General features: G+C 42.7%; 1 protein-coding gene across 1 annotated transcript in view; it reads left to right on the top strand.

Annotated features, from left to right (window-relative positions):
* Positions 1-12,524, top strand: part of LOC136871727 (uncharacterized) — a 32,458-nt gene extending 19,934 nt beyond the window's left edge. Inside the window, exon 4 of the mRNA XM_067145267.2 lies at positions 12,235-12,524. Within this exon, the coding sequence (XP_067001368.2) occupies positions 12,235-12,276 (42 nt within the window). The 3' untranslated portion in view covers positions 12,277-12,524. The remainder of the gene's footprint in view (positions 1-12,234) is intronic.
* The last annotated feature ends 1,726 nt before the right edge of the window (positions 12,525-14,250 follow it).

The following is a 14,250-nucleotide window of genomic DNA, read 5'->3' as shown; positions in this document are numbered from 1 at the left end:
AGCGACGAATTTATATGTATGTGGAGAAGTGATACCGCTGGAATAAAGCGAGGAGAAGGAGTTTGAGACAAGCTATATTTTTGAAGAGGAAGTATTTAGGAAACAGGCTGTGTTGAGGCAGGCTGTATTGTTTTCCGCAATCAATCCGAATTTGAGACGACTATGGTGTGAAGCATCGTAAATTTATAGAAAGATCCCAAGTGAAAACGACTCTCGTAAAATGTTAAAGTCTTGGTAGTAAACGTCCAGTGATTTTGTTACGTAAAGCCCGTATGGATAATAAGATAATGAGCGACCTCAAGGATCAAAGAGCACTTTGGACCCATGGTTGGGTTGTATTGAATTTGGTCACTGGAGAGGTCATTGATAAAATAGTTGGAATTGATGATAGGCGATTTGAGAATTTCGGATGCGGTAGTGATGATTATTATTTTGAAGGCATCTACTAAATGGTAAATGTGTGTAGGGAATTTTCATTTGCTTCCCTAACACTTCAGTGCACAGGCTGAGATTGTGTTCGAGGTGGAGAATCGTTCGTCACGTATATTTATTTTTGAGTTCACGTATTGTAATGGTAGAGACTTACTGTGTTTTTCGACTTGCATTCATTTGATAGTAAGAGACGTGGTTCCGTCGTGCGTATTTTGTCTGACCAGATTTAGTGTTAAATGTCGGAGGTGTTTGAAATTGCTGTTCGCCTGATATGTTAAGGGAGGCGTAGTACGACCCACTTTGACGCCCGACGATAGATTTAGGACGTCACATGTTATTCTTGGAGTCACTGATGATGAGACGTCCTAGGTCACGCCCGACGATAGAATTTGGAAGGCATCATGTACATAATGATTAGTGTTAGGGTGTACAGATTTCAAGTGAGCCCGACGATAGGTCTGGGATGGTAGCTGTACACACTCAAGTCTCAGTTTAGATGTTTCTTTTGTTTTTTTTTTGTTGAAGTGGCCTGGATGAAGGTAGCATCTACAGTACGATATGATTTATGAAGAGGGTCAATGCGTAGCTCTCCATTGAGATAACGGGACTGCTATCAACGAGTGAGGGTTGTCCAAGTGTTGGATATCGGCTCGATATAGATTAAATATTTTTACTGTGATTCTTCGTGCGTGTTAAGCTTTAATGACTTCGAGATGTTAATTTAATTTACGGACTTTATTGTTTTCTCGTTTTAACGTCCGTTTTCGTTTGATAGTGTGCATATTGACACTCAGTGTATTAGTGTGAGACTTGAGTTGCGAATGCGGTTTCGATTCGTCAGTCAGTATTTTATTTTATTTTCAATCTTGTCGTACTTTCATTTTTATTCATAGTTAAAGTAAGTAAGTAATCACTTTACAAGTAGTGTGTTGGGACAGACAGTAAATAGAGAGATCTGTACTGGTAGCATTGTTTTTCAAGGGAAAGAATTCCTTAAAGTTATAGTAAATTTTAGCGTGGACTGGTAATTTTATTAAGCATAACAAACCCATTTCTAACCTGAAAATCGGTTCGATACTGATATTTTTCAAATGACTTTCCATTTTTTAATTATCTTCAGTGTTTGGCATTTCTTCTAAATGCATGATTAGTAATTGTTTCCTGCATTTCGCAGTTTTGTTCCTTTAGAACGACATAACGTAAGATCCTCTCGGATCATGTTGTTGTTGGTTCCTTCCGAACAGCTGTTTTGGGTGATGCACATTTAGCATCGGGATTACCTTATCACTTAAGGGTGTCATGAATGACAAATACATGGTGGGATTTTATTTCAATAGTGAATGATGCTGTTAACTTTTAGTGAACACCATGCTTTCCCATAATATTTCGCAACCTATCCAAAGCAACTGATAGTCAGTTTGGTTCGATTAAGGGTCCATTCGGCGGGTGTTCCGTATCCGTTAAGGGTATTCGACTGGTGGATAACCTTAATTGAGAGAAAATCAGGCGTTCTACTTGTTGAAAGTCAGATTTTCCACGGATCGTGTGGATTAACTCTCAGTTCTCGTTTGGAATAATAGGTGCCCGGTTTTCAGGTCTTCCCTTTTTCAGTTTTTCAGTTTCGCTGTCCACTAACATATTAGCTTCTCTGAAGCAACTCTTCGACATTGTAAGAAACAAATTGACGTTATGTAATGTGACTGTGTTTGGAACATTCAAAAATCAATAATTTATATTCTTTTATTTTGCAAGAATGCATATTAAATTAATGATGTTATCGTGCTCTTTCAATTTAATAAAAGTTAGTAAGCATATTTTTGCTCCTCATTTCAAGTAGTTAGGCTCTCTTCTGAACCCCATCGTTTGGTTAAGATCGTGACCGAATTTATTCCCGCAACGACCCAGGATTTAAGAGTTCTAAATTGTTCTACTGTAGCAGCCGTGGCCGACCAACGATGGAATGGTAAGTTCAAGGGTTCAGTATCTCGCACTGCAACCCACAATTGGTGGTGATAATGATGATGATGATAATGCTTATTGTTTTAAGGGGCCTAACATCGCAGGTCATCGGCCCCATTGGAACGAGATGGACGACATGATATATGATAATTAAAATTTTAAAAATTTATCCAATGACCAGAGTTTAAAAAAATGGTAATGAAGAAAAATGAGTATGAGATTAAAACAATCAGTGGATCTAATTCGCAATGTATTATTTTCTAATAAAATAAAAGAAAGTACAGGAGACAAAGGAATGAGGCATTGCCTGGTAGTACAGATACATATACATTGTTCCGTGGTTTTTCGTGGATCGCACAGGTGAAAGAAGGTGCCGGGAGAATGGGTCTAACTACAATGTCAAGAATGAATTTAAAACGTAAACTGAAGGTTATATTTTCAAAACACAAAATTTAACAATTTTACAGGTACAAGTAGCAATCATTAAACAAGTTTAGGAAAGACAAGATTGGTGGTATAAACAGATCGTGGGCTTCAAGCCCTCACTTTACTTTTCCTGAGCTTCTAGCTCAAATTTACAAAAGGGCACAAATGTATACAAGGGCAGAAATCCCCTAATACATGGAGCACTTGCTCCCTAAATTACAATATCAGGCTCCCCAGAGCCACTTTTACAACACTTGAAAAAGAGCTAACGTGCTCTCAGTTTTCCAAGCCTACTCAAGGCAACATACCATGAAACTCTAATAATCTCTGGCCTTAGAAGGCACTATTTACAAATAGACGTCTTATTACACAGAGGTATCTAGTACCCAACCTACAGGGCCTTAGTGAAAAGGAACAGGTTAAATAAACGGCCCGAGTACAATTAAAATGGTGTCGAAGATTGAGCTCCAAAAAAAATTTAAAGACCTATAGGGTCGACGAAACATGGGCTATTCCCAAACTACTGAGGTTGCTTTAATACATTGTAGAAACGAAAGGTTACAAAACGTGGCACCGCAAACCAAGATGAACGGGAGCTCGAGAGGGTACTTCACTCTCTATCCCCGATTTATAGTTAAAGATTGTATGAAGTTATTACATTAGCCGGCAGAAGTTACATTTTAGAAAAGAAGGTTACATGGTTAACGATTCCGAACTTTCCCTCGGGTTAAACTGCGGAGCTAGCATGAAATAAAGATGTTATGTGGCCATTACCTTGTCGATGTACTGCTGCCTGATGAAAGAGGCCTCCCGCCTCCCGCTTTGACACACACACTTATTAAGATGACGATCAAATGGCCAAGAAACGTGAAAACCGCAGTTTATAAACCCTCGGGGAAAGTTCGAGAGAATTCAAGATTAAACTAGCCACACCCTCTCATTTTTATTGGACAATATAAAAGTTACACTCAAAATCTAACAAGAAGAAGAAGACTGTGATTGGTAGAAAAATAATTACAGAAATTAGGGATTGGCTAGATTCAACACTGGCGGAAACAAAAAGGAAATACTGCCAACCCAAAAATAAATGAACATTAATCAGTTAAAAAACTTATGAATACAAAACTTCTCTAAATCAAAAGTTCTTTCACTTCGCACAAGGGTGCATGATCATAATTGTTAGTAGAGACATCTGTGTAAGAATGTCCAAACTTCTTGATGGGTAGCAAACAAAACTAGTAAAATACAGTCAGTTCAGGACACTTCACAAAAACATTATTACATCATCTTTTAGTGGAGATACTTTCTGAGTAAATTTCTAGGTTGGATTAGTTTCAGTTTGACTGTTTCACCAATAGAGGATTTCTTTTAAGCGCTAATTTTGAATGCGCGGAGTAGAGGTGCACCTCCCGGTACATACATAATTTACGTTAGACGTTAAATTAACACATTAAAGTACGCAACACAAACTAAAATGAAGTCAATGGGATAAAAGCGCAATTGACACAAATACACTAGGACAAAGGACATCATTATACACGATAAAACATACCACTCTCCCTCATAAAGTGGATGACGAGGTCTCCTGACTGCTCCTCATCTCGCAAGATAAGGGAGATTGTACTCGAGAGGTTAAGACTACGGCGAAGATCGACCAGGTCCATAAACTCCATAAGGATGTGTACCACGGTAAGATGATGGCAGCAGGTACACCCCGGAGGGGGTTCTCCTTTCAAAAGATGCGAGTGAGGCAGGATACCGTGGCCGATCCGAAGACGACATAATACCACAGCTTCCCTCCGCGAAGCCCGAAGTGAAGTCCACCATACTTTCGTTGCTCCTTTTATCGCTCTCAGCTTATTTGGAAGTGGACTGGCCTGCCACTCCGTCTCCCAAAGGGACATAGCCAGAAGTCTCAGCTGAGTGCGAATATCACTTGCTGGAACCTTGAAAGGCAACGGGGGCAGCTTAACTTCCTCCTTGGCAGCCTCATCTTCGAATACATTTCCCTCTGCACCTATGTAGCTTAGGAGCCATATAAAAGTGATTCTGGTATCGGCATCCGAATACGCGGCCAGTAGGTCCTGGACCCGCTGCACCAGAGGGTGTCGAAGGAAACAAGTATCATTAGACCACAGCGAGCTCAAGGAGTCGGTACACAGAAGAAAGTGTCGGCGTCCATTGGACAGTGCGTACCGCAGAGTTTCACAGATAGCATAGAGCTATGCTGTGTACACACTACAGGTTTCCGAAAGGGCAAAAAGGAACCTATCATTGTCGACAACGAACGCACAGCCCACCTTCGTAGCTGTCCTTGAACCATCCGTGTAGACGACGACTGAACCTGGATAGCGGCCAACAACGGACAGGGAGAGCCTCCGATAAATCGAAGGGCCCGTGTTTTCCTTCGGGCCAGTGTGCAGATCCAGGATTATTTCAGGTCGTCGAACTACCCACGGAGGTAGCCCACTTCGTTGTCTGACGAGGCAAGGAACCGAAGGTACGTGAAACAATCTGTAACTGCTATTAAAGCGCATTCCAACCGGCGCGTTGCTCGAGGACAAGCAGCGTACAGCAAACGGTTGCCATTGTTGAACACGCAAGGATAGCTTGGATGAAGTGGCATCTGTCGCAAATTTGCAGCATACGTAAGTAGGAGCTGCTGGCGCCTCAGGTGTAAAGGCGGCACACCAGACTCAGCGAGGAGGCTGGCAACGGGGCTTGAACGAGAAGCTCCCGTCGCGAAGCTAACCCCGCTGTGGTGGATGCTGTTCCGCTTCGCAAGGACGCTTATCCTCGCTGAGCCATATGCTGCACTGTCGTAGTCTAGCCGAGATAAAATATGTGCCCTATAGAATCGTAGGAGCACCATGCGGTCAGCACCCCAATTAGTGCTGCTAAGAAGCTTAATGATATTCAGCTTCTTAGTGCATTGCACTTTTAACTGCCGCACATGTGGCTCCCACGATAATTTGCTATCGAAAAGGAGCCCAAGAAATCGGTGTCAACTACAGGAATAGCTATATTTCCTTAGTAAAGTTCAGGAGGAGGGTGAAGGGAACGTTGGCAACAAAAATGGACAACACAGGTCTTTGTGGTGGAAAACCGAAAGCAATCTTCGAAAATCCACTGCTCCACTCTCCTAATAATTTGGTGTAATTGTCGCTCTGTGACTGCCATATTACACGAGCTATAGTGCAGACCAAGGTCGTCCACACATATCGACGGTATGACTGCTGTACCAGCAGCAGCAACAATACTGTTTATGGCAATCGCGAACAGGGTGACACTAAGGACCGATCCCTGTGGGACTCCATTTTTCTGAACGTGGTACTGCGAATCTGTCCTCTCTACTCAGACACGGAATAGACGGAGGGAAAAAAATTCGCAATAAATACCGGCAAGCGACCTCGGAATCTCCATTGATGCAGGACCGAAAGGATACCATATCGCCTTGTGGTGACATAGGTCTTTTCTAAGTCAAAGAAAACAGCTACCAAATGCTGTTTGCGGAGAAACGCATTCTGGATAAAGCTCTCCAGGCGTACGAAGTGGTCAGTGGTCGAGCGGCCGTCTCGTAAACCACATTGGTACTCGGACAAGAGTCATTGTTTCTCCAGACACCACACGAGTCGGCGATTTACCATCCTCTCAAATAGCTTACACAGGCCGTTTGTAATACAAAACGGTCTGTAACTTCGTGCACACTTAGGATCTCTGTCAGGCTTGAGGACAGGAATGACGATGCCCTCTCGCCACTGGACGGAAAATCACTCTCTATACAGATTCGATTGAACACACGAAGGAGAAATAGTAGACTATGATCACTAAGGTGTTTCAACATCTTGTTATGGGCGTTGTCCCGTCCAGGTGATGTGTCCTTGCAAAGCGCTTAGGCGCTGCGGAGTTCACACTCTGTAAAGGGCACATAGTAGTCATCTGAAGCTTGAGTGTCAAAACTAACGTGATGACGTTCTGCCGCACTGTGCTCCTGTGTGTTTCCAATCACAAACCTATTTGCTACCTAACATAGTGGTACTACGCGCAAGTAATTGCGACCCATTGTGTTCCCCGCGTGGTGGTACTAATCGCAAGTAGTTTCATGGTTCTAATCCAAACATCCCTTGGTCGCCCCTTTTAGTCGCCTCTTACGACAGGCAGAGGAAATCACAATGGTAATTTCCGCTGCCAGTTACATCCGCGAAATGACTCTCTGTTCATGATTGATATTTGTTGTTTAAAGGGGCTTAACATCGAGGTTATCGGTCCCTAATAGTACGAAATGAGACTAAATGAAATGACAACTTAAAATTCCAAAATCCTCCACTGACCAGAATTCAAAGCGTGAGGACGAAAAATGAACGGATGGATATGAATTTAAAACAATCAGTGGAGCCGACCCGCAATGCCTCAGTCTTACAAACTAACGGAAAAAAATAGTAATACTGACCAAGGGACTGCTTCTATAGCTCAATACTGAATCGGTGATGCTTGCAAGCTAAAGGGGTCAAGAATATAGGTTATTGGCCTCTCATAATGGTACTTATCGCTTGGAAAGTAGAACCATGGTATTTGTCATGGTGCGGTAATAATCAAAAGTATCGTAGACTCGCGGTATTCCACACACTATGGTACAACTGACAGGTTATGAAATTCCCACATGTAATACGGACCTATGGTGTTCCGCACATAGCGGCGCCATTTACAGGCAACGCAAACCTATGGTTTCATTCACCTAAGTGTACTAACCACAGGGACTCGTACTATCCCGTGGTATTCTTTATATAGTGGGTACTAATCATAGGCAAGCCATATAGTGCTACTAATCACAGATACCGTAAAAGCCTGACCGCGCTGTGCTCCTGTGTGTTTCCAATCACAAACCTATTTGCTACCTAACATAGTGGTACTACGCGCAAGTAATATCGACCCATTGTGTTCCCCGCGTGGTGGTACTAATCGCAAGTAGTTTCATGGTTCTAATCCGAACACCCCTTGGTCACCCCTTTTAGTCGCCTCTTACGACAGGCAGAGGATACTGTGGGTGTATTTTTCGTCTGCGTCCCCCACCCACAGGGGGTTGTGTGTTTGGTCCGCGAGAGGTATTTTATTTCCCTCAAATCCGTCGGCAAGTCGGTTAGGACCCCCCTATCCGCCACCTGGGACGCGCCACGTGGGAGTACCACCTCTCCCCCTGCTACGCCAGCGTAGTAGGTTCGTGGACTGACCAAAATAATAAAATGTCATGAAGAATGAGTGGATGGACATGAACCCAAAACAACAAAAACAAACAAGAAAGAAACACCAAAAAAACAGTGGATCCGACTCAAAAAATGTCAAAAAATAATAGTATTCTGACCAAGGGACCACTTATAAAGCACAACCCTGAATCGAGGATGCTTGATGTCTAAAGGGCTCCAAAATCCAGCTCGACGGCCCCTCACAATGGCACATGCCGCGAGTAAAGTAGAACCATAGCATTTGTCATGGTGGGGTACTAATCAAAAGTAGCGAAGACTCAGGGGGTTCCATATAATATGGTACTACTCACAAGTATTGTACTTCGTACAGGTAACGCAGACCTATGGTGTTTCTCACACAATAGCGCCACTCATAGCCAAAGCAAACCGATGAGGTTTCTCACCTAGTTGTACTAGTCACGGGTGCCGGTATTCCCTTGGTGTTCCTCACATAGTGGGTACTAATCAAAGGCAACGCAGACCGACGGTATCGCTCATACAGTGGTACAACACACAGGCTACGCCCAGACCCGCCGTGTTGCTCACATGGGTACGACGCACGGTACTGGAAACACACAGACCAGCTTCTTTGCTGCTACTAATCATGATGATGATGATGATGATGATGATGATGCTTGTTGTTTAAAGGGGCCTAACATCGAGGTCATCGGCCCCTAATGGTACGAAATGAAACGACAAAGTAAAAGTTCAAAATCATACACTGACCAAAATAAAAATTGTCATGAAGAATGAATGAATGAAGGAATGAATGAATGAATGAATGAATGAATGAATGAATGAATGAATGAACATGAATTTAAAAAAATCAGTGGATCCGTCTCAAAAAACTATCATAGTTAAAAGTAGTACAGACCAAGGGACCACTTCCAAAGCACAATCCTGAATCGAGAATGCTTGGTGTCTAAATGGGTCCAAAATACAGATCAAAGGCCCCTCAGAATGATACTTATCGCTTGTATTGTAGAACCATGGTATCCGTCCTGTTGCGGTACTAATCAAAAGTAGCAGAGACTTGCGGTATTCCACACATTATTGTACTACTCAGAGGTTATGAAATTCGACGTATAATACAGACCTATGTTTTTCTCAATTTGCGGCGCCATTTACAGGCAACGCAAACCTATGGTGTTCATAACATGAGAGTACTAACCACAGGGACCTCTCCCTATCCCGTGGTGTTCCTCATATAGTGGGTACTAATCATAGGCAAGGCAGAACCATGGTAGCTATCATCCCATGGTTCTGCTCATATAGTGGTACTAATCAAAGGTACTGCAAAAGCCGACCGCGCGGTGCTCCTGTGTGCTACTAATCAGAAACCTATTTTGTACCTAAAATAGTGGTACTACGCACAAGTAAAAGCGACCCTTGGTGTTCTCCGCGTGGTGGTACTAATCACATGTAGTTTCATGGTTCGAATGCAATCATCCCTTGGTCGCCCCTTTTAGTCGCCTCTCACGACAGGCAGGGGATACCGTGGGTGTATTATTCGTCTGCCTCTCCCACCCACAGGGGGTGTGTGTTTGGTCCGCGAGAGGTATTTTATTTCCCTCAAGTCCGCCGGCAAGCCGGTTAGGACCCCCCTATCCGCCACCTGGGACACGCCACGTGGGAGTATCACCTCTCCCCCTGCTACGCCTGCGTAGCAGGTTCGTGGGCTACTAATCACAAACCAATTTCATACCTGATATTGTGATACTACTCGCAAGTACAGGCAACCCCTGGTGTTCCCCGCGTGATGGTACGAATCAAAAGTAGTTTCATGGTTCTAATTCAATCATCCCTTGTTTGCCCCTTAGAGTCGCCTCTCACGACAGGCAGGGGTACCCTGGGTGTATTATTCGTCTGCGTCCGCACCCACACGGGGTAAAGGGAGAAAGGAAAGAAGAAGGAAGAAGGGATCCGTCACTTCGAAGGGTGAAGTAAGGACGAAAAAAGGCAAGGGTCAGGAAGGGCTTTAAAATGAAAGACTCCCTAGGCCTCGAATGCTCTAATACCGTCGCGGTCGGAAAAGAACAAGAGTTGACCAAGGGAGGTCGGATAGGATAGAAGAAAGTAAGTGGAAGCAGTGCCAGGACTCAGCTGAGGGCCCCGTGGTCTCCAACCCACACTCTAAAGTTCAGAGCCCCTGAGGCCCCTTTTAGTCGCTTCTTACGACAGGCACGGGATACCGTGGGTGTTATTTTACCGCCCCCACCCACAGGGGGGGGGCCTCGTGGAGAGCAATAGGGCGTGCACGGGCGCAGAGCTTACCCTTGAGAAATCCATTTTGTCACGTGATTCTCATGCGACCTCGTTCGAAAGGTGGGCTAGCCGATCGATACAACTGTCTCGCTGAAACTTGTCAAGTTACTTAATACACGCTGGCACAGCTCGTCGATAATAAAATCTAGCCCTTGACTTACAATAAAATAACTTATGCTGGCTCTTAAATACATGCTAATTAATCACCAAATTTGACGGGTACATTATGTATGCATGCATGTATGTATGTATTACGTACGCTGAGTCTTCAGCCCAAAGATTGGTTGGATCCTTCCACCAGCTATCATGATGATGATGATGATGCTTGTTGTTTAAAGGGGCCTAACATCGAGGTCATCGGCCCCTAACGGTACGAAATGAAATAACAAAATTTTCAGATTCATCCACTGACCAAAATGAAATAAAAAATGTCATGAAGAATGAATGGATGGACATGAACCCTACAAAAAACAAAAACAAACAAACAAAAACAGTGGATCAGACACAAAAAAAGATCGTGAATAATAGTATTACTGACCAGGGGACCACTTATAAAGCACAATGATGCTTGATGTCAATAGGGGTGCAAAATCCACGACTAAGGCCCCACAGAATGGTACATGTCGCGAGTAAAGTAGAACCATGGTATTTGTCATTTTGGGGTACTGATCAAAAGTAGCGAAGACTCACGGCGTTCCACACAAGATGGTACTACTCACAAGTATTGTACTTAGTACAGGTAACGCAGACCTAGGGTGTTTCGCACACAATGGCGCCACTCACAGCCAACGCAAACCGATGAGTTTCCTCACCAAGGTGTACTAGTCACGGGTGCCGGTCCCAAGGGCCCCGTGGTGTTCCTCACATAGTGAGTACTAATCACAGGCAACGCAGACCCACGGTGTTGCTCATATAGTGGTACAACTCACAGGCTACGCCCAGACCCGCGGTGTTGCCCACATGAGTACAACGCACAGGTACTGGAATACACCAGGCCAAGCTTTTTACTGCAACTAATCACAAACCTAATTCGTACCAAGTTAGTGATACTACTCGCAAGTACATGCAACACATGGTGTTCCCCGCATGATGGTACGAATCAAGAGTGGTTTCATGGTTCTAATTCAATCATCCCTTGGTCGCCCCTTGTAGTCGCCTCTTACGACAGGCAGGGGATACCGCGGGTGTATTCTACATGTGCGTCCCCCACCCGCACGGGGTAGTGTGTTTGGTCCGCGAGAGGTATTTTATTTCCCTCAAGTCCGCCGGCAAGCCGGTTAGGACCCCCCTATCCGCCACCTGGGACGCGCCACGTAGGAGTATCACCTCTCCCCCTGCTACGCCTGCGCAGCAGGTTCGTGGACCAGCTATCATAGATAGCCAAGGCGCCTCTAAAGTAGCCTAGGAGAATGAGGAGTGATGTAGTTTCCCGTATCTTTCCTTTGTGACGCAGAAAGTACTATTACAAATCAGTCTGTCAAATCCACTGAAATGCTCATACCAACCGACTCCAGTCACTTTCATATCATCAAAGTCAAAGATGAGATGACGCATGTCCATTAAAAAAATGTTTTAGCATATACCAGAAGACACTAGAAAAGTCTCACGAGAAACAGTTCTGAGCTTTTACATGAAAGTATATCATTAGTGATCTTTATTTTAACCCATACCAGAAGACACTTCAAATGTCTCACGAGAAACAGATTTGAGCTTTTATATGAAAATATATCATTAGTGATCTTTATTTTAGCCCCTAGAAATGTCTCACGAGAAACAGATCTGAGCTTCTATATATGAAAGTATATCATTAGTGATCTTTGTGCAATGGATTTTTAAAATAGTTCATGACTTTGTGTAAGCCCTGGAATTTCCAACTAAATATCGTTTCATAAATATATTATCTTGTTTTCAGAAGTGTCTGAAGCCCGGACTTTGCAATTGTCATAAGTTCTAATGAACATCCAGATCAGCACCACTGGATTTACGAGCTCTAGAGTAAGACGATTCAAGGGAAGTTCAAGTCCACCCACTATTGGCGGCCAGTCTGAGGGAGTTCCCGTAAACTGAGCAAGATCCTACAACTTATTTCCTGTATTTACTGAATCATTTATTTATACATTTATATTTCATTCATTATGTATTTATCCATTATCAACTTCAAAGGATTGAAAAAATTATAGCCTATATTATATGTTTCTTCCATATTTGTTATTTTCTTTACCCTCTAGTAATATTACTATTGAGTTACAGATAAGATTGTATGTCGAATTTGGAGAATTTTGACATTTTTCACTCTTTGCCTAATAAAAATCTTTAGCATTTTGCGATCATTTTGGCATATTAATCACAGGTATTGGACAATATTTAGGGTATTCAATACATTTTTAAAGAAACTGTTGCACCTGGAAAGTTTCCTAGGCTTGGTTGTAATGGAACACTTGACCGGGCATATCTTTACAATCACGCAATCTAGAAAGCTATGGTTCCATCGAGGTTGATATCATGCTGAATAATTTGGCTACACGGGTAAAGAATGCAGCGCGGGGTTGTGACGCGGTTGCCTTGTTATCAGAGTACATCATAGTGATTTCATGATCGAATATTTCTCTCTCTCTCTCTCTCTCTCTCTGTCTCTCTCTCTCTCTCTCTCTCTCTCTCTTTCACGATTCTTAAAAAAAAATTGCGTAAAATGACGAAACCGAAAGGCGTATTCAAAAGGGGGTATTCAGAGGTAATAAATACTCTAAAGATAATCCGACGAGTGAGATTAGTGGAAATGCAAGTCTCAAAGGTGGACGTGAACAAAATTAGAATTGTGGAAGTGAAGGTGCCACGCCCCCTCGTGCTTCAAAACGAAAACTGAACGTGTGCAAGCAAATTACAGTATAGATAATGTGATTATACATCTAAGTATCATTGCAAATGTCCTTCTTGAAAGTGTGTCTTGCTCTCGCTGTGGTGGAGAGATCATATACAGGCCTGTTAAAGAAATGCTTGCATGGGAAAACTCAAAATGTGAACGGATCATTCAACAACATCGTATGGCCTCGTGTCAACAAAAATGTTTTGTTGTACGAAGAACCATTAATAATAGGCAATGCTGATGCTGTTATAACTTTCAATGATGGGAGAATTAGTATACTGATAGTTTTTGAGAAGCTGGGGGGTTAATTCGGGGCACAACAAGAACTGGACATAGTTTGTGTACAGAAAGAAGAGTTGGCAGCTCAACAAATGACAATGGCGGCTAGGAAGAAGAGAAGAAGGAAGTTAATAGAAGGTTGCGATGAAGAAGAATATCCAAACTACGCAGCAGGAGGTTTTATGTCACTAGAGTAACAAACCCGTGAATTCCTTCTGTTATTTACAATTTAAAGACTTCAAAGCTTAATACCTCTGAACTAGTCTACGTTTTTCACTACAAGAGATCCATTTTTAAAACTAATAAAGCTAGAGTAATGAAATGTTTGTATATTGCACATATTTATGTTTCAAATGTATGGTACTTCTCCTGTAACACCACTGCAATTAACTTTCGCCTCATATAAAAACACATTGTGATAATTAATTTAGAATGACATAAATGTAATAAGGAAGAAATTTTTAACTCATTCATTATTAAACATGTTTCATAATTTTACTACAGTGTGTTCAGACCGGTATATGGATTGGCGAGAAAAAAAAATAGGGAAAAAACTTGTGTACTTCCCAAGATAAAGGGTCATCAAATGCGTCAATTTAGCATTAGCAGCAGAGGCCATTCAATCTTGCCTTAAATAAGAAATGACTTTATATTCAAAAGAAGAAACTTTTTTTATGCTGTCGTTGGAAATGTGGCTAGTTGCGCTATTGCTGAAAATAGCCAGTACGAGTTCGTCATCCAGCTGATACACAAACTGGTTAGATTCCAATGCAGGCTACAGTGTTC

The sequence above is a fragment of the Anabrus simplex genome, chromosome 4 (genome assembly GCF_040414725.1).
Source record: "Anabrus simplex isolate iqAnaSimp1 chromosome 4, ASM4041472v1, whole genome shotgun sequence".
NCBI lineage: Eukaryota > Metazoa > Arthropoda > Insecta > Orthoptera > Tettigoniidae > Anabrus > Anabrus simplex.
The sequence above is the reverse complement of the archived record's forward strand: the minus strand, read 5'-3'. Positions and strand labels throughout refer to the sequence as shown.